The sequence below is a fragment of the Thermobia domestica genome, chromosome 15 (genome assembly GCF_964235325.1).
Source record: "Thermobia domestica chromosome 15, izTheDome1.hap1.1, whole genome shotgun sequence".
NCBI classification, from domain to species: Eukaryota; Metazoa; Arthropoda; class Insecta; order Zygentoma; family Lepismatidae; genus Thermobia; species Thermobia domestica.
In genome coordinates, this window is record NC_137468.1 from 62,251,251 (window position 1) to 62,276,760 (window position 25,510).

Here is a 25,510-nt window from a genome sequence, read left to right on the forward strand (position 1 = left end):
ATTTTGTCTTCTGTAATAGATAACTAGAGCGGTTACGTCGGTGGAGTTTGTTAATGAAGTTAATCCATTAACATCTTAACGGTGGCTTTAACCTATCGATTTCTCCACATAATAACTCTTGAACGGATGAGAATTTTAAAATTTTGTCTTCTGTAATAGATAACTAGAGCGATTATGTCGGTGGAGTTTGTTAACGAGGTTAATCCGTTAGCATCTTAACGGTTACATTAACCTATTCATTTCCCCACATGATAGCTCTTGAACGGATGAGAGTTTTAAAATTTTGTGTTCTGTAATAGATAACTAGAGCGGTTACGTCGGTGGAGTTTGTTAATGAAGTTAATCCATTAACATCTTAACGGTGGCTTTAACCTATCGATTTCTTCACATAATAACTCTTGAACGGATGAGAATTTTAAAATTTTGTCTTCTGTAGTAGATAACTAGAGCGATTATGTCGGTGGAGTTTGTTAACGAGGTTAATCCGTTAGCATCTTAACGGTTACATTAACCTATTCATTTCCCCACATGATAGCTCTTGAACGGATGAGAGTTTTAAAATTTTGTGTTCTGTAATAGATAACTAGAGCGGTTACGTCGGTGGAGTTTGTTAATGAAGTTAATCCATTAACATCTTAACGGTGGCTTTAACCTATCGATTTCTTCACATAATAACTCTTGAACGGATGAGAATTTTAAAATTTTGTCTTCTGTAGTAGATAACTAGAGCGATTATGTCGGTGGAGTTTGTTAACGAGGTTAATCCGTTAGCATCTTAACGGTTACATTAACCTATTCATTTCCCCACATGATAGCTCTTGAACGGATGAGAGTTTTAAAATTTTGTGTTCTGTAATAGATAACTAGAGCGGTTACGTCGGTGGAGTTTGTTAATGAAGTTAATCCATTAACATCTTAACGGTGGCTTTAACCTATCGATTTCTTCACATAATAACTCTTGAACGGATGAGAATTTTAAAATTTTGTCTTCTGTAATAGATAACTGGAGCGATTATGTCGGTGGAGTTTGCTAATGAGGTTAATCCATTAACACATTAACGGTGACTAACCTATCGATTTCTCCACATGATAACTCTTGAACGGATGAGAATTTTAAAATTGTGTCTTCTGTAATAGGTAACTAGAGCGGTTACGTCGGTGCAGTTTGTTAATGAGATTAATCCATTAACATCTTAACGGTGACTTTAACCCGTCCTTTACTATACAGGATAACTCTTAACGAAAGTGCGTTTTTGAATTTTATTTTCTGCAGTGGACAGCTAGAGCGATCATCTCGACCGAGTTCGTTAATGAAGTCAGTCCGTTAACATCTTAATTGGTAACGTTGACTTTATCGGTTATCCATATCTAATTTTTTTTACTATTGAAACAAAGGTAGTAGAACATCATTTGCACCGTTAGATGTCAGTAGACAAAATTCCGCGATTGACATCTACCGGACAAAATTGAAACTTCAAGTGCGTGATCCTTTTCATTGTCTACTAGAGTTTATTGATTTTTGTTGAGGCAAGCGTACCATTCGACTCAACCAACATTTGTGTGTGTGTGTGTGTTTTACAATGCTTTTCGTGAATTTATTCGATTTTAATAAAATTTGGCAATTGTCTTTCTTCAAACTATAGCCAGTTATCGTTTTGTTCGGGATTGAAATTCGTTAAGAATAAAGGGATATAATCAACTTTGTGTTGCAAGTTCGCACATATATACAATGCAGCAACAAAATAATTTTCCGCTATAACTTCAGAAAAAAAATAGCTGGTTTTAGCGCAGTATGGTGTATATTTTGTTTTGGACATTCCGATGATCCCCACAGTTCGAATATTTTAAACATATTCCTTATTGTACGATCAAGAATGTATTGTACAGCATTTTAACAACTTAGAAAATACATAAATAAGTTACTGATGCCTGCTTCCTTGTCTGCACTTACTTTAGTTGTGGAGTGTTTAATGCGGGATATTTGAACATATATTCGTTGTTCGGTCAAGAAGAGTTAATCCTTTAGGGACGGATATCATTGTTTCTTCAGAGACGTAGAATAATGGACAACCTAAGAGCCATTCAAGCCTTTGAGATTAGGTATTGAGTGACTTATTTAACAAACGCTAATGAGGCTTGCAAACCACAGCTTTCCGTCCAGGTGGGGTATGTACATACCACATGCTCCCTCAACGGAACGACCGACTGTGTGTTTATATGCCACGTTCATCTATAAAAGGTAAATAATGAAAAGTGTGAAGAAATTTGAAACGAAAACTGTTTGATATTTGTCACGGAATAACATCCCAACATCCGCATGGCAGGATTGAAGAAAACCATGCAACATTTTCCAATCAGGCTAGCATATCGTACATCAAACTCAGAATCTTTCAACTGCTAAGCGAGAATATTAACTGCTTACTAAATGAGAACTGAACTGCTTACCTTCGTTCGCACTGTGACATAGAGGAGAAACAGAAATCGTGAACGTGGCCCAAATTTGTGTCTCAGTATTTCTAATTTACATCTTCCCTTTTTTAAAAAAAAAAAAAAATCCAGCCGTTAGATAGTTTTCTTTTTTTTGCTTGAAAGTAAATAAAAAAGGAAAAAGAAAAAATGTAAAAGAAAAAAGAAAGCGTACATATATTAATGATCAATGTTTTAAGGAGAGAATCACATATATTACTGAAATTTGCTAGTTACACATATTATTTTACCAATAAAGGGAATATATATATATGTACACCTAAATGTAGCTGTACATGTATTTTTTTAAAAAATCCTGTATATACATATAGCAAAATGGTTGGTGATTTTTTTTTCTAAAAGCAAGACTACGTATGTATAACTCTGATTTATTCAACTTTCAGCCCGCACAATATGCGTTATTTAAGATCATTTTATAATACCGATGTTATATGGAATACGAAAAAAAAAAAAAAATAATGTGATGCTCCAAGTATGAGATGTAGAGGGGATTTACCTTCGGTATTCACTTGATAGGGTAAAAGGTGGTGGGTAGGGGAGAAAGGAAGAATTTGAATCGCTTCAAGGATAAAATATTTATATATCATAAAATGTGTGGCGCTCTTTTCCCTCCTTCTCCTCAGACGGGCTATATGGCTTCCTTGCCAAACGAAAACTCAGCTGTATCGATCGTTGGCTTCTTTTCAGCACCAACAGAGGTCCCTTGTATCGTATTCTCCTTTCCTCTCGTTTTGTGAATTGGAGTTGTCCTAGTCTTCTCATGAACGCACAGGATTATGAAAGTAAAGATAAAAAAAAGTCATACAGAGATCTGATAATACATATTCATATAAAGTTATTGTGCAAACGCTAACATCCTTTTTCTGGTACGTGCACCTAGTCATATTGACAATACCTACACATGATAAGTAAAGCTGACAGGATTATTCTGTGGGGATAAACTAGGATAAGTGTCCAAAAAATGGGCTTTTCACATGCTTCGGTTTTTAATCATACCCAAATACACACCGGAACGAGTTGATTTCATTATTCGTCTCTTTTGTTTGATTTTTCTCTTTCAGAAATATCAGAATAATAGATTGGTGAAACGTGAAAGCATGATGTGATTAATTTTGGTTGATGCGTAATTAAAATTTGATGTATAGGCTGCAGGATAAATATACTGTTGGTTTCGTACAATCTGATGTTTCTGATTTAATTAAATTTAGTATATTTGTATCATTAACTGTGTTGGATTGTGTTGTCTAACGGGCAAAGTTGGGGAATTGCCCGATTCTTTAAGGAGGATGTAGGCTTCTAATACGTGCATATAGTGAATTTCTTAACTTTAAAAGCAAATTGCTTCTTACGTATTTTCTTTAAAGGGTACTGAAGAGAGAGAGACGGAACTCTTCTCACTACGTGAAAAATATTTCTTTTAAGCAACAGGGGTTCTGAAATGTCGGAACGTGCTTTATTTTCTCATATTAACAGCTATTTCTGTTGTACCCAGCGAAATTTGAGTATAATTTTCATTCAGGGTATTAAAGCATTTTGTATTATACCTCAACTTTGCTGAAACTTAAAGCATGGAATCACTTGCAGCCTCGAAACGACTCTGGTCTATCTTTCGTCATGTCTTAATTTTTACATTTGTCTACCACCGTTAGGACTCGTAACATATATAATAATAATAATAATAATAATAATAATAATAATAATAATAATAATAATAATAATAATAATAAGTGTTTTAAAGTTTGAAGCATAGCAGAAGAAACTAAGCAAGAAGTATTATTAGTACAGAGAAAACAAAGTACTTTTAAAACTATATTTACTGTCTCCGAATCAAGCAGTTGTCTCGATTTGTTAAGAGGGGTGTTTAACATAAAGTAGAAGCCAGGTATTTAACATAATTAGAAAAATAAGACAATCTATGAAGTTGGTCAGCGTGCATATGGAACACTATTTACTGAATGTTAATTTGCATAAAAGTAGATAACTACAAGAACAACACAAGCATTTATCCATTGACATAGTTTCTCATGCGACGAAAAGCCATTTATTTTTACTATTTCAAACTGAACTAATTTAGTATGATTTATTTTCCAGTTTAGTACTAAAACAAGAATTAAATCAGATATACAGATTCAGGATCCAAATTGAGCTGATCGAGAACATCCTTATGCTTTCACTATACTATGCTAATTTAGTTCAACGTTGCTCAAATTGTTCTTGTCGACTTCGAACTGGAATGAACCGAAATGTTCTCATTCTAGTAATGCATTTTTTAATGAATAGTTTTTCAGTCACCTTTCCGCAAGAATTTGATTGATCATAACCATCCCTTTTCAAAATCATGTAAGCGAATTGGAACCAAGCTAACGAAAATAAAGTCCATTCTGTGAAACCCATTTTGAGCAATAGGCAGGCGTCGTCTTATACTAGTCGTTCAGGTGAAGTGATCCTAGTGTGTTTGTGTATTGGACACTCTCATCTTGCACATTTCTATTTGGTATTTAATCTTCACTATTCATATTACGTCCCATTGAGTATTCGGCACATTCCTATAGGATGTCCGGAATACTCAGATCTCAGAGAACGCTAAAAACTGTCGAACAACACTAGTCAGAGTTTGGGTGATAACCCTGTTCTTGGTGACCTTATTCCCGGTTTCATTCATGCGATTGAAATAGTTGACGCTCTCTGAGGCTTGATCGTTTTAGCTCTTAAATGTTTCGTTTTGAAATAAGAACTGAAGCTTTCCTGGTGTCATGATGAATACAGTTGTTTTCAGGCAATCATCCTGGTGTGGCCAATCAATCAGCCAATCACAATTTGGACCACAGACTGACGCTGATTGGACCTCGCCATTGACCAATCAAATTCCACCTCCTCCCTGCCAGCAGCTACATAGTAAAGGCTTTTGGTTTTGGTCTCTCATACTTTACCCTGAAGACGAGAACAGTGTTGTCAGTTCTCGAAACGTTGAATAACATGGAATTCACCTTGCTGATTGCCCGATAACAACTTTATTCATGTTTTGTTTTGTTTTATTGTTATTATTAATTGCAGCAGTAATCTTTAGTTATTTTCTTGTTAGAAATCTTTATATGTAGTTCAGATGTATTTAATATTTTATAGTTCCAATCGTCTTGCAGAAGACTGCTTACAAAGAGAAGTGAAGTGGACAAATAAAATCTTCACTCACTGGGATCATTTTAATAATAACAAATTTTATTTTTAAAAAAATAGAATCAGTTTTACATAAAACGTAACTTAGCACTCCCGATCGTAGTCAGGATGTGGTTTTATTTAATTATAAAGCAACATATTACAATGAATTATCATTATTGAGAGTTTGTCTAATACCGTTATCATTGTGCGTAACAAATCACCAGCTTAATCTGCTTTATTGGAAAAGAAACTGTTTTCCTTTCTTTCGCTGACATCATTTCGTCATATGAGCGTCGAAATTGTCCCGTAGAACGTGAATAGCGACTTAGTCTTCAGTAGGGATCAGCTAAATTAAATTAAATTAAAACAACAACTAACATAAATTAGGGTCAAAGAGCTTACATACTTAAGTTGGTATTGCATCTTCATTTTACTGTACTTTTTCTTCTTCTTAATGATGTAGGTAGTAGGGAGACATACTCATCATTGAAATTCATGACCAGTGTGAATAATCGTCTTTAACAATTTATCAATTGAGCTAATGCAGATTGGTTTTAACAAGTACTTTGGCTAGTCACGTAAGAGGAAGTAATTTCTTTCTTATCCTCTGTGTTTTTTCTGTTCTTATCATGGCAGATGATAACAAGACTCCCTTGTGGCTATATATGGTATCGGGGCGGGAAACCCGTGTTCGATTCCAACCGTAAGCTCATGTGGATTTGGATCCGACGTTAAGATACAGATCCACGTCTCGTGTAGCTTCGGTTCTTCAAAGAACGTTAAACTTTATATAGACCAACCAATTAACCAAATTTTGAAATTCAGATTGAAGTTTCGAATTTTTCGTTTATTATTATTATTATTATTATTATTATTATTATTATTATTATTATTATTATTATTATTATTCGTCAATGACTATGTAACTTATTCATTGCTGAATTATTCTAATATTCTTGATACAATTATACAAAGGTGACTTATTTTCAGATTTCTGATCCATATCCTCTTATTGATCTTTTTTAATGTACGTGATGATTTTCGGTTTAATTCGAAAATTATTGTCAGTGTGATATAAACGTGAAGTATCAAAATGTAATAGGAATGATATATTTACACTGGAAATCCGGGTTTCAGCTTTTTTTTTTCATTAAATTCCTACATATTGAGAAAAATGGTACAATAAAAAATGTATGTACATTTGTCGTAAAACAAAAAATATTTTCTTCGTTGAATGTGTCCTGATATCTTCTTTCTTATACCTGAATCGTATGTGAAAACTTTGTTGAAAAAGGTCAAGTTAGAAGTATTTCCTCTAAGTACACAAAGAATTTTCTTGAGGTTTCCTTCGTCTTCTTTCGTTTTCACGTTCCACGAATTCTTCCGTCAGTGTTTACTTGCAAGTAATATGTATCTTCTTCAGTCCACAGAGCCATAAGTTTGGGACGTTAAACTTAAGGAAACAAATGCTTCGTTCTTTGTACATTTTGTTCTCAATTTCTAAACGAGTTTTGACCTGCTTTTGGTAATGACAGAATTAAGTTTTCTCCGAGCGAAAAAAAATATTCAAGTTCCATTCTCTTGACAGTTGATGGGTACATATTTACTGATGACTTTACGCGGAAACTGGAAACTAGTGTATATCTATCAAGTGCTAGAATGAAAGAGAAGTATACCTAATTGATTATTTTATCATATTATAGAAGAAAATATAAATTAATTAAATGAGGACCACTGCAGAAAGAATGAGGTGTTGATAGTGATATGGTTCCCAAGGTATCATTTAGCTTCTATGAGCTAAAAATATATAAATTTAGTTCCTGAAGGATAAATTCCGCAATATTGCCAATCCTTGCATGCAAAATGAAAACAGTTGATATGTTTTAATGTTTTCGTTGTACAATCCGCGGCAAAAAACCTGCAACATGAGCATATAACTTTATTCTGAAGTGACGAAGTCTTTGCTCCAAAATAAGTGTGCACGGGAGGAGGCCGAGGTTTATCCTGGCGTGATTCGTTCCACTTAGACGTTATGTTCATTTCCTGTGCGGTTAGGCGTAGTTTCACAATAAACTTACATCGTCATGTTGAGGTTTTTTTGCCGCGGATTGTACGTGATATTTTCTATTGTACATTGAAAATTAAACTTTTTTTTTTTTAAATTTTCACTTGAGAACTTATGTATTTTTTCCTGTCTTTTTTTTAAAAGAAACCTCAAGTAGTTGATGCTGCAGCTCCTCTTCGTGGACTGTTGGTATTCCTATGCAAGCACCGATGGCGTCTTCAGCAGTATTCTGCCTTAGTTTAGAAATTCGTGAGTAACTTTTCTTTTTACACGTTTTTTTTTTTTTTTTTACAAAAATGTTTGTAATGGTTAGTTTCAGTTTCTTGAGTTTTTTTTTTTGAATACTCAAATATTTCACGATACGTTTTAGCAGATTAACCTTATACGAAGAATTGTGTTATTGATTAATAGTTAACTTGTATGTGTCATATGATAATAGGATCTTCGTCAAAAACTGAATTATGCCGAATTCAGTGTATTTCATTTTATGCGTACTAATTATTGCACCTTTTCCTGTACACTTTAGGTTAAAATCGTGCTCAGTTAAAAGCTATGATTGATTACTTTTAATAATTTTATTTGAGTTTCCACACAGACTAACGCTCGAATACACAAATATTAATCCTGAAATTAAAATATGAGTCCTTGTCCTAATAGTAAACAGGAAAGCACGTTCGTGCTCAGTATTATCACTACCCATTTTGAAATAATCAGATTAAAATAATACAATTTAAATTAAACCATTACAATATGTTACTGCAAAACAGAAAAATATTAATGCTCAAATCTACATATGTATGGTTATGGGCCTTGTCCTATTTTCAATTGAAACCATATCGTTTTTAAGTTGCAATTGATTTTTTAGTTGTTGCAACTGATTTTAAAGTTAACGTCACACAATTTGAAATACCCACTTTCATAGTGGCAAATGTGTTTCCTGTTTTATAAATTCAATGAATTTTCCATACGTGAGGTTCGGTGTACTGATGGAGAAACTCCCACAGCAGAGAACGTAAAACTAATTCTTTCAGTCAGACATAGTGATCATTAATAATTAGACTGTGCATGAAAGTCTATGTCACCTAGATTATGCAGTATTTAAGAACAACATATGAATACCTATATAACGTTTTAATTGAGATCAATTCTAAAACTTTTAACAGCCTTTTATCCAATTACATCTTATAATTAGTACGTATTCATTAGTTTTATCATCTTTCGTTGAGGGCTGTTTAATAAAACTAGAATTAAATTCTCAGTAATATATGCATATAGAGATAATCAAAATTACTAATTAATTATTGGTCACTATGTTTCTGTAAAACTGCACATCGTAAATAGACGAAATACTAACATAATTGCAACAGCTTGATTTTACTTCTTTAGTTTTCATCTGATTATTGAATATTAAATATAAACACAAATACAATTACAGTTGGTTTTATATATATAACCAATCAAAATCACAAATGTCTTCATCATATTAGATTAATAGTTCATCTTTTAGTTTTAATAGTTGTTATGCTCGACAACGCTTCATGATTCTGACAAATCTGACTTTTATTTTGGAGTTATGTATAGCCCTAAAACTGAGTCGCCACCACGTTTCTGCAAAACGTGGAAAATCGTATTTAGTTCCAGATCCTTGATTTCGGAAGTAAGTAACACCATGAAGACCTATATGATCACATTGCACGGTGCGATATGAAAAGAAACCGTGACTAACTGATTGAATGTATGGAAATATTCAAGTAAAATTCGGATTTCCACAACTAAATTTAAGACAAATCAATAATACTGTTTGGTTACCGAACTTAATTAAGAATTTCCGCATCTAGCATTTCCATGATCAGAGTTTATCTTGTTATGACACTGAAGTTACTATTTATATAATCAGCATTACCCAAAGCTCATTAATTCCACAAAGGCAACGTATATTAAATATAAATTCTATCATATATTAAGTACATTCTTTAAATCTTCCATAAATACATTTATCTTCCATAAATACATTTATCTTTAAATATTCATATTTATAATTATCTCTTTTATCCCTTTTATATAGCCTCTGTATATATAATAATCGTTTTGGCATTGCTGTATATGATACCCAACTTCATGATTCAATATTCAGACTTCGTTGACTAACTCTGTTTTATACAATGGAATAGATTATGTTTAATGCTACGCGGATTCATATGACATTCAGTCATGCAGATAAAGGTTCAGTAACATAATAGACATTATGATTATTGTAAAGTCGTGCCGAGACAAATAACTAATTTCAAATGAGATTTATATAAATTACATTGTAGAAGATTACTAAAATTTGGATTGTATACTTGCAGATTACACAATAGTTTACATCAAAACAATTTTAAGGTGATGTGGCGGTATGGAAGAGTAAGGGCCTAAGCCCCAGAAGAAAGTATTTAACTCTGCATATTCATTACTTTCCTGGCACTTTTAAAATATCCACAACACGTTCGAAACTTGAATAATTACAAATTAAATTATACAACTTTTAGCCGATGACGATTCAAACACATTAATAACTTCTGAAGATTATTATTTTTATTAAATTTGCAGTTAGAAGTTAACGGATTAACAATTACCAATCACAATTACATTTCTTTTACTTATTAATATTATATCTTTCTTCTTCCTCTGATATTTAAATAAATTAAATTTAGTTTTCCAAGGATTAATTTCTGATACCGACCAAGAAATAAGTTGACATATGACAAAACATATAACAAATAAAATCTTCATAATGGACAAACACGAATATAAACAAGTAAAGCGAAGATATAAATAAACAAACAACATGAAAAGCAAAAGGTATAAACAAGAATAATTGTGGGGCATAACAACTTTCCCCTCCTTCAAGAAAAAAAAATTAGTGATAATTTTTTTTTAAGTCGTCTCTATAGCATATTTTTCCATTAGTTTAATTTTCTGTTCAGGTGAACATTTGAAAAGTTTCAAGTTTCCAAAATTATTTGGCTTCGTCAAGTTTTAGGTTTCAAAAGCAGCATAATTTCTTCAGAATTCAGTTATTATATAGGGACCAGTCAACTAAGATATAAGTGTGTAATTAGAAATTCAATAAACAAAATAGCAGACAGAACAATAGCAATAACATATAACAACAAGAACGAAAAACAACCATCATCCATTTATCGTGGTGTTTTCTCTTTCTTTTCCATCTTCTCACATCACTTATTCTTTCCTTATATTTCTTTTTCCTTTTTTCTTTCTTTCTATGCTTGTTTCTCCCTCTTATTTCTTTTTTCCCTTTGTTGTCTTTCCTCCTATGATGTTTCCATCTCTTGTCCAGTTCAAATTTCTTTCTTCTCTTCCTCTTTTTCTGGAGGTTACATAGTTTTTCTTGGGATTTTGTGCTCCTCTTCTTCCAGTACTTCTCTCTAGGCTTCTTTCTAGATTTCTTTCTGTTCGAACATCCTGTTCTTCGTGGCTTCTTCTTCGGCCTGTTCATCAAATATCTTTTCTTATCGGAATTCTTTCTCTTCCATTTCTGATTTCTGATGTCAATTTCTGCCATTGTGATTTTTCTTCTATTTCTTTTCCTTCTTTTGCTTTGCCTTTTCTTCTTTCCTTTTCTCCAGTTTCTATCTTTGCATATTCTCATATTTGTTTTTTCCAGCTGTCGTATTTTGATCTCTTCTTTCGATTCTCTTAACTTCTTAGGAGGTTTCTCAATTAGCAAATTCGAAGTTTTCGAACTTCTACATGAGAAAGTTTCATATTCTATTCTTTCATCACATATACTAGTATCTTCCATAAATTTTGTTACTCCCTCAGTGGTATTCTTCTGACTATTTTCTATCAAACTGTCACATGGTTGATGCTCTTCTTGCTCTTCTACAATTTCTTTCTTTAAATCTCCTACTGCTGATTTTAAGTCATTTCGGATTTCCTCTTTCAATTCCTTCCCGAAAGTTTGCATATTATTAGCCAATGTTGTTAGATTATTGGTAACTTCTAATCGAAATAGGGATAATTGTCGCATAAGCAGTTTGAACATTTCTTGGTTATTTAGCTCTGATGATGACACATTCGGTTGTTCCTTGGCTTCGTGTTCAATTTCTCCTTCCTCCTTCGAATTCTGCAATTCTTCCTGTCTAGTTTCTTCGTTTGGCACTCCTTCTTCTTTTGAATTTTGTATTTCTTTCAGTTGAGCTTCTTCTTTTCCCAGCTCTCTCTCCTTTTCTTTTTCTTTGTCTTCTTCTGTATCTTCAAAATCATCCTCGCTATCTGTCTTGTTATAACTCTCACTTCCTTTCGATTGGCAGTCTTGACAGATCCAGTTCGAAAAATATCCAATACCTTGATCTTCGGGATTTTCCATGATTCCCACACATCGCTGGTGAAACAATTTTGTGCATTTGACACAGGTAATTACTTGGTCTCGTACATTGAGTTTCCTCTTGCCTCCTTTCTTTATCGTCGGAACTACTTCCCGGCAACACTTAAAAAAGTCTTTTTCAACTTCCATACTGGACACATTAATATTTATAGTTTCTAGGACCGTAGCACCTTTTCTTCTTTCTCGCCACACTCACCATATTTACTTCCTCGTATTCACGGTTAATATTTGGGGGGGATTTCAACAAAATTCCTTCATATATCATACATTCGCTAGAGTAATTTATTAAAATCTTCACGACGACTTGACTCCTTTATCCAATCCTGGCTGGGTCGCCAATTTCTCTGTTATGCTCGACAACGCTTCATGATTCTGACAAATCTGACTTTTATTTTGGAGTTATGTATAGCCCTAAAACTGAGTCGCCACCACGTTTCTGCAAAACGTGGAAAATCGTATTTAGTTCCAGATCCTTGATTTCGGAAGTAAGTAACACCATGAAGACCTATATGATCACATTGCACGGTGCGATATGAAAAGAAACCGTGACTAACTGATTGAATGTATGGAAATATTCAAGTAAAATTCGGATTTCCACAACTAAATTTAAGACAAATCAATAATACTGTTTGGTTACCGAACTTAATTAAGAATTTCCGCATCTAGCATTTCCATGATCAGAGTTTATCTTGTTATGACACTGAAGTTACTATTTATATAATCAGCATTACCCAAAGCTCATTAATTCCACAAAGGCAACGTATATTAAATATAAATTCTATCATATATTAAGTACATTCTTTAAATCTTCCATAAATACATTTATCTTCCATAAATACATTTATCTTTAAATATTCATATTTATAATTATCTCTTTTATCCCTTTTATATAGCCTCTGTATATATAATAATCGTTTTGGCATTGCTGTATATGATACCCAACTTCATGATTCAATATTCAGACTTCGTTGACTAACTCTGTTTTATACAATGGAATAGATTATGTTTAATGCTACGCGGATTCATATGACATTCAGTCATGCAGATAAAGGTTCAGTAACATAATAGACATTATGATTATTGTAAAGTCGTGCCGAGACAAATAACTAATTTCAAATGAGATTTATATAAATTACATTGTAGAAGATTACTAAAATTTGGATTGTATACTTGCAGATTACACAATAGTTTACATCAAAACAATTTTAAGGTGATGTGGCGGTATGGAAGAGTAAGGGCCTAAGCCCCAGAAGAAAGTATTTAACTCTGCATATTCATTACTTTCCTGGCACTTTTAAAATATCCACAACACGTTCGAAACTTGAATAATTACAAATTAAATTATACAACTTTTAGCCGATGACGATTCAAACACATTAATAACTTCTGAAGATTATTATTTTTATTAAATTTGCAGTTAGAAGTTAACGGATTAACAATTACCAATCACAATTACATTTCTTTTACTTATTAATATTATATCTTTCTTCTTCCTCTGATATTTAAATAAATTAAATTTAGTTTTCCAAGGATTAATTTCTGATACCGACCAAGAAATAAGTTGACATATGACAAAACATATAACAAATAAAATCTTCATAATGGACAAACACGAATATAAACAAGTAAAGCGAAGATATAAATAAACAAACAACATGAAAAGCAAAAGGTATAAACAAGAATAATTGTGGGGCATAACAACTTTCCCCTCCTTCAAGAAAAAAAAATTAGTGATAATTTTTTTTAAGTCGTCTCTATAGCATATTTTTCCATTAGTTTAATTTTCTGTTCAGGTGAACATTTGAAAAGTTTCAAGTTTCCAAAATTATTTGGCTTCGTCAAGTTTTAGGTTTCAAAAGCAGCATAATTTCTTCAGAATTCAGTTATTATATAGGGACCAGTCAACTAAGATATAAGTGTGTAATTAGAAATTCAATAAACAAAATAGCAGACAGAACAATAGCAATAACATATAACAACAAGAACGAAAAACAACCATCATCCATTTATCGTGGTGTTTTCTCTTTCTTTTCCATCTTCTCACATCACTTATTCTTTCCTTATATTTCTTTTTCCTTTTTTCTTTCTTTCTATGCTTGTTTCTCCCTCTTATTTCTTTTTTCCCTTTGTTGTCTTTCCTCCTATGATGTTTCCATCTCTTGTCCAGTTCAAATTTCTTTCTTCTCTTCCTCTTTTTCTGGAGGTTACATAGTTTTTCTTGGGATTTTGTGCTCCTCTTCTTCCAGTACTTCTCTCTAGGCTTCTTTCTAGATTTCTTTCTGTTCGAACATCCTGTTCTTCGTGGCTTCTTCTTCGGCCTGTTCATCAAATATCTTTTCTTATCGGAATTCTTTCTCTTCCATTTCTGATTTCTGATGTCAATTTCTGCCATTGTGATTTTTCTTCTATTTCTTTTCCTTCTTTTGCTTTGCCTTTTCTTCTTTCCTTTTCTCCAGTTTCTATCTTTGCATATTCTCATATTTGTTTTTTCCAGCTGTCGTATTTTGATCTCTTCTTTCGATTCTCTTAACTTCTTAGGAGGTTTCTCAATTAGCAAATTCGAAGTTTTCGAACTTCTACATGAGAAAGTTTCATATTCTATTCTTTCATCACATATACTAGTATCTTCCATAAATTTTGTTACTCCCTCAGTGGTATTCTTCTGACTATTTTCTATCAAACTGTCACATGGTTGATGCTCTTCTTGCTCTTCTACAATTTCTTTCTTTAAATCTCCTACTGCTGATTTTAAGTCATTTCGGATTTCCTCTTTCAATTCCTTCCCGAAAGTTTGCATATTATTAGCCAATGTTGTTAGATTATTGGTAACTTCTAATCGAAATAGGGATAATTGTCGCATAAGCAGTTTGAACATTTCTTGGTTATTTAGCTCTGATGATGACACATTCGGTTGTTCCTTGGCTTCGTGTTCAATTTCTCCTTCCTCCTTCGAATTCTGCAATTCTTCCTGTCTAGTTTCTTCGTTTGGCACTCCTTCTTCTTTTGAATTTTGTATTTCTTTCAGTTGAGCTTCTTCTTTTCCCAGCTCTCTCTCCTTTTCTTTTTCTTTGTCTTCTTCTGTATCTTCAAAATCATCCTCGCTATCTGTCTTGTTATAACTCTCACTTCCTTTCGATTGGCAGTCTTGACAGATCCAGTTCGAAAAATATCCAATACCTTGATCTTCGGGATTTTCCATGATTCCCACACATCGCTGGTGAAACAATTTTGTGCATTTGACACAGGTAATTACTTGGTCTCGTACATTGAGTTTCCTCTTGCCTCCTTTCTTTATCGTCGGAACTACTTCCCGGCAACACTTAAAAAAGTCTTTTTCAACTTCCATACTGGACACATTAATATTTATAGTTTCTAGGACCGTAGCACCTTTTCTTCTTTCTCGCCACACTCACCATATTTACTTCCTCGTATTCACGGTTAATATTTGGGGGGGATTTCAACAAAATTCCTTCATATATCATACATTCGCTAGAGTAATTTATTAAAATCTTCACGACGACTTGACTCCTTTATCCAATCCTGGCTGGGTCGCCAATTTCTCTGTTATGCTCGACAACGCTTCATGATTCTGACAAATCTGACTTTTATTTTGGAGTTATGTATAGCCCTAAAACTGAGTCGCCACCACGTTTCTGCAAAACGTGGAAAATCGTATTTAGTTCCAGATCCTTGATTTCGGAAGTAAGTAACACCATGAAGACCTATATGATCACATTGCACGGTGCGATATGAAAAGAAACCGTGACTAACTGATTGAATGTATGGAAATATTCAAGTAAAATTCGGATTTCCACAACTAAATTTAAGACAAATCAATAATACTGTTTGGTTACCGAACTTAATTAAGAATTTCCGCATCTAGCATTTCCATGATCAGAGTTTATCTTGTTATGACACTGAAGTTACTATTTATATAATCAGCATTACCCAAAGCTCATTAATTCCACAAAGGCAACGTATATTAAATATAAATTCTATCATATATTAAGTACATTCTTTAAATCTTCCATAAATACATTTATCTTCCATAAATACATTTATCTTTAAATATTCATATTTATAATTATCTCTTTTATCCCTTTTATATAGCCTCTGTATATATAATAATCGTTTTGGCATTGCTGTATATGATACCCAACTTCATGATTCAATATTCAGACTTCGTTGACTAACTCTGTTTTATACAATGGAATAGATTATGTTTAATGCTACGCGGATTCATATGACATTCAGTCATGCAGATAAAGGTTCAGTAACATAATAGACATTATGATTATTGTAAAGTCGTGCCGAGACAAATAACTAATTTCAAATGAGATTTATATAAATTACATTGTAGAAGATTACTAAAATTTGGATTGTATACTTGCAGATTACACAATAGTTTACATCAAAACAATTTTAAGGTGATGTGGCGGTATGGAAGAGTAAGGGCCTAAGCCCCAGAAGAAAGTATTTAACTCTGCATATTCATTACTTTCCTGGCACTTTTAAAATATCCACAACACGTTCGAAACTTGAATAATTACAAATTAAATTATACAACTTTTAGCCGATGACGATTCAAACACATTAATAACTTCTGAAGATTATTATTTTTATTAAATTTGCAGTTAGAAGTTAACGGATTAACAATTACCAATCACAATTACATTTCTTTTACTTATTAATATTATATCTTTCTTCTTCCTCTGATATTTAAATAAATTAAATTTAGTTTTCCAAGGATTAATTTCTGATACCGACCAAGAAATAAGTTGACATATGACAAAACATATAACAAATAAAATCTTCATAATGGACAAACACGAATATAAACAAGTAAAGCGAAGATATAAATAAACAAACAACATGAAAAGCAAAAGGTATAAACAAGAATAATTGTGGGGCATAACAACTTTCCCCTCCTTCAAGAAAAAAAAATTAGTGATAATTTTTTTTAAGTCGTCTCTATAGCATATTTTTCCATTAGTTTAATTTTCTGTTCAGGTGAACATTTGAAAAGTTTCAAGTTTCCAAAATTATTTGGCTTCGTCAAGTTTTAGGTTTCAAAAGCAGCATAATTTCTTCAGAATTCAGTTATTATATAGGGACCAGTCAACTAAGATATAAGTGTGTAATTAGAAATTCAATAAACAAAATAGCAGACAGAACAATAGCAATAACATATAACAACAAGAACGAAAAACAACCATCATCCATTTATCGTGGTGTTTTCTCTTTCTTTTCCATCTTCTCACATCACTTATTCTTTCCTTATATTTCTTTTTCCTTTTTTCTTTCTTTCTATGCTTGTTTCTCCCTCTTATTTCTTTTTTCCCTTTGTTGTCTTTCCTCCTATGATGTTTCCATCTCTTGTCCAGTTCAAATTTCTTTCTTCTCTTCCTCTTTTTCTGGAGGTTACATAGTTTTTCTTGGGATTTTGTGCTCCTCTTCTTCCAGTACTTCTCTCTAGGCTTCTTTCTAGATTTCTTTCTGTTCGAACATCCTGTTCTTCGTGGCTTCTTCTTCGGCCTGTTCATCAAATATCTTTTCTTATCGGAATTCTTTCTCTTCCATTTCTGATTTCTGATGTCAATTTCTGCCATTGTGATTTTTCTTCTATTTCTTTTCCTTCTTTTGCTTTGCCTTTTCTTCTTTCCTTTTCTCCAGTTTCTATCTTTGCATATTCTCATATTTGTTTTTTCCAGCTGTCGTATTTTGATCTCTTCTTTCGATTCTCTTAACTTCTTAGGAGGTTTCTCAATTAGCAAATTCGAAGTTTTCGAACTTCTACATGAGAAAGTTTCATATTCTATTCTTTCATCACATATACTAGTATCTTCCATAAATTTTGTTACTCCCTCAGTGGTATTCTTCTGACTATTTTCTATCAAACTGTCACATGGTTGATGCTCTTCTTGCTCTTCTACAATTTCTTTCTTTAAATCTCCTACTGCTGATTTTAAGTCATTTCGGATTTCCTCTTTCAATTCCTTCCCGAAAGTTTGCATATTATTAGCCAATGTTGTTAGATTATTGGTAACTTCTAATCGAAATAGGGATAATTGTCGCATAAGCAGTTTGAACATTTCTTGGTTATTTAGCTCTGATGATGACACATTCGGTTGTTCCTTGGCTTCGTGTTCAATTTCTCCTTCCTCCTTCGAATTCTGCAATTCTTCCTGTCTAGTTTCTTCGTTTGGCACTCCTTCTTCTTTTGAATTTTGTATTTCTTTCAGTTGAGCTTCTTCTTTTCCCAGCTCTCTCTCCTTTTCTTTTTCTTTGTCTTCTTCTGTATCTTCAAAATCATCCTCGCTATCTGTCTTGTTATAACTCTCACTTCCTTTCGATTGGCAGTCTTGACAGATCCAGTTCGAAAAATATCCAATACCTTGATCTTCGGGATTTTCCATGATTCCCACACATCGCTGGTGAAACAATTTTGTGCATTTGACACAGGTAATTACTTGGTCTCGTACATTGAGTTTCCTCTTGCCTCCTTTCTTTATCGTCGGAACTACTTCCCGGCAACACTTAAAAAAGTCTTTTTCAACTTCCATACTGGACACATTAATATTTATAGTTTCTAGGACCGTAGCACCTTTTCTTCTTTCTCGCCACACTCACCATATTTACTTCCTCGTATTCACGGTTAATATTTGGGGGGGATTTCAACAAAATTCCTTCATATATCATACATTCGCTAGAGTAATTTATTAAAATCTTCACGACGACTTGACTCCTTTATCCAATCCTGGCTGGGTCGCCAATTTCTCTGTTATGCTCGACAACGCTTCATGATTCTGACAAATCTGACTTTTATTTTGGAGTTATGTATAGCCCTAAAACTGAGTCGCCACCACGTTTCTGCAAAACGTGGAAAATCGTATTTAGTTCCAGATCCTTGATTTCGGAAGTAAGTAACACCATGAAGACCTATATGATCACATTGCACGGTGCGATATGAAAAGAAACCGTGACTAACTGATTGAATGTATGGAAATATTCAAGTAAAATTCGGATTTCCACAACTAAATTTAAGACAAATCAATAATACTGTTTGGTTACCGAACTTAATTAAGAATTTCCGCATCTAGCATTTCCATGATCAGAGTTTATCTTGTTATGACACTGAAGTTACTATTTATATAATCAGCATTACCCAAAGCTCATTAATTCCACAAAGGCAACGTATATTAAATATAAATTCTATCATATATTAAGTACATTCTTTAAATCTTCCATAAATACATTTATCTTCCATAAATACATTTATCTTTAAATATTCATATTTATAATTATCTCTTTTATCCCTTTTATATAGCCTCTGTATATATAATAATCGTTTTGGCATTGCTGTATATGATACCCAACTTCATGATTCAATATTCAGACTTCGTTGACTAACTCTGTTTTATACAATGGAATAGATTATGTTTAATGCTACGCGGATTCATATGACATTCAGTCATGCAGATAAAGGTTCAGTAACATAATAGACATTATGATTATTGTAAAGTCGTGCCGAGACAAATAACTAATTTCAAATGAGATTTATATAAATTACATTGTAGAAGATTACTAAAATTTGGATTGTATACTTGCAGATTACACAATAGTTTACATCAAAACAATTTTAAGGTGATGTGGCGGTATGGAAGAGTAAGGGCCTAAGCCCCAGAAGAAAGTATTTAACTCTGCATATTCATTACTTTCCTGGCACTTTTAAAATATCCACAACACGTTCGAAACTTGAATAATTACAAATTAAATTATACAACTTTTAGCCGATGACGATTCAAACACATTAATAACTTCTGAAGATTATTATTTTTATTAAATTTGCAGTTAGAAGTTAACGGATTAACAATTACCAATCACAATTACATTTCTTTTTAACGGATTCACAATTACCAATCACAATTACATTTCTTTTACTTATTAATATTATATCTTTCTTCTTCCTCTGATATTTAAATAAATTAAATTTAGTTTTCCAAGGATTAATTTCTGATACCGACCAAGAAATAAGTTGACATATGACAAAACATATAACAAATAAAATCTTCATAATGGACAAACACGAATATAAACAAGTAAAGCGAAGAATAAATAAACAAACAACATGAAAAGCAAAAGGTATAAACAAGAATAATTGTGGGGCATAACATAGTTTGTTTCGTTAATTTCGATTCGAAAAAGTTGATGATTTCATTTAGATTTTAAATTTTAGATCATCCGATGCAGACCAGTATTCATCTCAAGATCTTTCAAAATGTTATGTAATGCGACAGTTCAACTAGATCAGGGTTTCTCAACCTGGGGGTCGCAAAGATAAACAGAAGATAGATGAACTGACCAAATTTGGTTTTAATCCATTCGCCTTTACGGAAGTTACTGTATCCACTATATACTTTGTACAAGAAATGGATTCTACTATTATAGAAATAGATGGATATCATGAGATCTCCTCAATAGATGTAATAAAAATCCCACACGAGCTAATTACAAACCAGAAATTATAACGGGGTTGCTGGCAAGAGGATGTGATAAAATGGGGGTCGTGATAGGAATTGGATTGAGAATCACAGCTAGATCATAGCGGCGTGGTATAAATTATGCATCAAAAGTGAGGTAGACGGTGATAATGAGATAGATGATTATGTTGAAGTAAATAAAGTGAGAGGAAAATCGGAAGAACCTCGAGAAAACCTACGCAATGGTGTTTCTTCACTTAGCCAGCTTGGCGGCAACTGGGATTGCAATTAAATCGTCACAGTAGTTTTAAATCGGCAAATCGCCTGCATGCTAGCGACATATTTAGCTTCAGAGCTGTAAGCGATAGCACATCTATCAGCATGAGTGTGTATTATTAGGAATTAGCGCGAAGCATTCAGATGTTTGCCGTTTTTACGTACCATTGCTCTATAGTATTGGGTTTTGTTTGATTTTAGTGTAACGACCATTTCCGATTCCAAAAGTATTTAATACGATGGCTCTTTGTGCTTAACGTGGGATCCAAACCACATGAATTCCCACCGGAAATCGACCTGGGGTCATCCGCACCAAAGGCGGAAACACTACACATTTATTGACGAAGGAACGTGCTGCAATAGTGAAACTTTACTTCGTAAACTAACATCTAACCACTGCAAACACTCTACCTGTTATTAAATGCAGGAAACGATTTTATTTCGGCTTCTGTATAAAGTTGTCTTCTTAGGGCCATAGCGTAAAAAGTTATGAGGAAGTGCAAAACAAACTTAGTAGTGCAGAAATGTACACACCACGCTGTAAACGATACTGAAGGAAATACTCAAGGAATATTGAGTAACAAGTGAACAACTTAGATATACACACTAATACACAGCAAACATAGACATGCTTGGGGCATTACAAAGAACAGCAAATTCAATTAATAGACATACTAGATGTACTAGTATAGGCAGTGGCGTATTTAGGATTTTGTTTCGGGAGGGGGATATGCACAACACGTGAATAAGCACATATATTGTGTCTTTTGGGTGCTGACAAATTTTAATGAAGTTTTGCATATAACAAAGTCATTTTGGGGAGAGTGAACCCGATAGCCACCCCTTAAATACGCCATTGAGTTTAGGTATGTGAAGGATTGATGTGGGTAAGGGATTTTGTAGCATTTTATTTCCATTTAAGTCCATATTTTGTACAGAGCATGCCAAAATGTTATTTTCTGTTTGTCCCATTGGAGCATTAAAAGAAAAAAAAACTTATAAAATTTCAAATTTGCACATGAACCCTTATCGAAATCAACCATTCATATAATAGAAAACAACACATTAAAAAACAAATGTACCAGATGCAACAAACCAAACAAACGAATGCTGTATGTAAAGAGGTTTTTGGTGTTTTATCCTCTCCTCATTTGAACAATATATTATGCAAAAATGAACATGTACTGTACTAAGATATGTATATGAAAATCCTGAAACTGTATGAATTGGGAACTTGTACCCCTTCACCGATGAAATTGTGCGTACGCTACTGCAACAGAGACACTTTATAGAGAGGTATACCACAGGCAGACAGGCGGTAATAAGTATATGATAGACACATCCAAAAAAGTCAATAACAAACGTAACATATGTAAGAACAAGCACGTAAAGATATAGAGCCATAATAATCACTAGGAAAAAAAAATACGACAGAACAGACAAATAAATGTACAATAATGTTTAATAAAATTATATGTTCGTTGTAAAGTTTTACGCTACTCTAGAAACAAACAAGATGGAATGAATTTAAAGGACGATATCGATATAAAATACAGATGTAAGTACCAACAGTTATATCCGTTATTGAAAGTGATGTATCCTTTCGTAATATTAATTGTTGCCGGCAGCATCTTGATCTATATAGTGTAATGTAAATGCTGACTACAAAGCAAATCTGGCATGGATGAGCAATATAATAAAAATGTTTACTGTTATCTAGCAATATTTGTACGCAAAGAATATGTTTTTGATTAAAGAGATACATTAATTTATGTAAAATATACAAATGCACTAGTATATTTGCTAGAACAGGAAGTGTGTCAAATGTCGCTCTTCGTAGCATTTTAGTTTTGCTCAATGTTTATGCAAAAGAGCTACTTCATTGATTGGTTAATATATAGCTATTCTATCAAGATTGTTTTTTTTTTTTTTTTTTAATGTTATTGAGATCAATGTGTCTCAAGAGTCAAAAATGGAGAAACATTGTTTTAGACGTAAAACCATGTCATCTGACAGATACATGTTCTTTAGATCCCCATTTAGTAACCTTTCCAAAGCGTGTACCGTGTATTGATAGTTTACAAAAAATGAACGTAGTTAACGTGCTTCGTGGTGAAAAAAGAGGAAAGACAGAAATATTAGAAGAGAGATAGATCGAATAAAGAAGGTGTGTGGCTTCTAGCGTCACTTTGACACCGATTTTCGAAATATTAAATTTCGAAGTTTGTTCTCCTAACACGAGCAGTTTTATCTGAATAAATCAATATTCTTTATACTCTTTAAACACATTCATACACTCACACCTGCGTATAAAATTTACTATTGTAATACGAGCGTGGAATGCTATAGTTCGTATATTACAGAAAATAAATGGTAGAATTGCTACAGAAAATATGTACAGTATTTCCTCAGCCCGGATTTTGCGTTCCTTACTACTAGGTAATCACTTTAAGCTTTAGCGAGAGCGAAATAAGTGCTACATCTCTATTTGTACGTATACAGTGCACATGACAACACACAGAGTTAAAAATGACGGAGTTCTCAGTACGACAGAAAGTTGAATGACGTTTGTGGTATGCAGAATCTATTATAGTTTTGTAAGAGAAGTATCAGGTAGGATAGTCTTCTGAGCGCCATACAGCAGCGAAGTTGCATGAACAATTATTGGAAAGCAAGAAACTAGCGACGGGAAATTAGATTGAGACCATTCGTGGAGTACAAGTCCGTTAGACGGGCCAGGGTAAAAGTGCACATTCTATGGTCTGCTGTTTGCGACGTAGAGTCTATAAGATCCAGTTACTGCAAAAGATTCAAGCAAATGGTAAATCCAAACGGACTGAGTTAATACCCAGAATTCTGTCGCACATCAATGATGACAATCAATTGCTGAATAATGTATTCTGTGACAAAACCACCTTCTAGGCCTATAGATATGGTAAAGTGCACCGGCACAACACACCTAAATGTGGGGCAACCCACTTACACTCACATGCAGTGATAGAACACGAGCGAAACAGTCCAAAAATGAACGTGTGATGTACTTTAACCTCGAATTCTGTGATAGAGTCTTTCTTTAATTGATTGATTGGCTAAAGTTTAATGGCGATATCAGCAGCAAGGCTATTTGTCCTCATTACGATAAGGCTAGCCAACACAAGACTGACACAAGCTGCACATTAAAATTGCTAATAAAACTTCTAAAAAGTGTAGATCATGTGTAAGACATCTAAATTAAGAGAATAAAAAATGAATATGCGTAAATAAATAAATAATAATTAAAAAGGAGATCACGGAAAGTCTAAATGAATAAATAAAATATATAACAGGAAAATAACATTAACTTTAAAAAATAGCAAATTACAAAAAAGTTGACACAGCGACAGCAGACAGTGTGATACCAAGGTCACTGTCTTGAGGAATACAGCTTTCTTGTAGAAATTTCTCAGATATTAAAACTCACACGAACCTTAAATAAAGTTCGCCGAGGAAACTACTTAAGAATCTAGCCAATGACCACGAAGACCCCAATCATGAAGCTGTTTTAAAATTCCTTAATGCCACGCTGTCATAAGCCTTCGAAATTGAAAATATATTGCAACATGGTGCCCACGATGGAAGAAAGCTTCTTAAAGCTTTCTTTCGAGATTAGCAAGATTGTCAGTAGTGGATCGGAAAGAGAGAAATCTACTCTGAAATTTCAGGGCTCATAGCGAGTCACTTTTTTAAAACTAAAAGTTACTTTTCTTTTTCAAGTTGGTCACTAAAAGTTACTTTTTTTTTCAAATTTGTCACTAAAAGTTACTTTTTGGGGAGGTAAAGTGACTTTTTCGTGTGATTTATGTTTTGCATTGGCAGTTTTCTAAGAAAAATATAAAAATAAATGAAAAAAGTCATAAAGTTGTTACTCAGTACTCGTTGCCACTTGTGAACCAGTCAGCATTATTCTCACTTCAGCTTTTATTCTTTCTAAAATACGATGGATGGTTGGTGGATGCTTAAGCTCTCAAGGTGGGGTTGAGAACCCTTCTGTGTCTATTCTTTCTTCTATCATAATAGTCTTTTAGTTTTCTCTCGTAATAGTTAACGCTCCGCTCAAAGTTGTGTGCATGTGTTTGTGTCGTTCATCATGTTCGTCTTGTGTTATACTTCTTGTATGTTCTTCTTAAGAGTAGGTGATGAATTTGAATATTTCGTGGCTTTGAGAACTCTCAATGCTAAGTTAAACATAATGTCTGGGATGAAGAAATTCGGAAATAGGCCAGAACTGGTTCCACTTAGAATCTTAAGTCTGCTTACCGTAACTACAAAGCATACTTAGAAAACCTAAGAAAGGAGGAAGCTCAAAAAGAAGAAGTAAAGAAGAAAAGATGAAACAAAACAACAAAGAGACAGGTGATGGAGAAATGGACAAAGGAACAAAGGGGTATGATGAGATTTTGGTTACTTTTTGGTCATTTTTTCGTGTGCTTTTGGTCACTTTTCAACTATTTACAAGAGACCAGACCTCTATGAGCTCTGAAATTTGCTGAAGAGAGAGTTTGACTCTAAATACCACACCAGTCGCTCGTTCACCATGCGCTCAAACTTCTTATAGACACAACTTGTGAGAGCAGGGGGTCTGTAGCTGTCGCATTCGTAACGGCTTTCACTGGTTTA

General features: G+C 33.3%; 1 protein-coding gene across 1 annotated transcript in view; it reads left to right on the plus strand.

The window, feature by feature from the left end:
• The window catches only part of Camta (Calmodulin-binding transcription activator), a 1,249,189-nt gene that overhangs the window by 165,902 nt on the left and 1,057,777 nt on the right, over positions 1-25,510 (plus strand). Inside the window, exon 2 of the mRNA XM_081739735.1 lies at positions 7,853-7,957. Within this exon, the coding sequence (XP_081595861.1) occupies positions 7,906-7,957 (52 nt within the window). The 5' untranslated portion in view covers positions 7,853-7,905. The remainder of the gene's footprint in view (positions 1-7,852; positions 7,958-25,510) is intronic.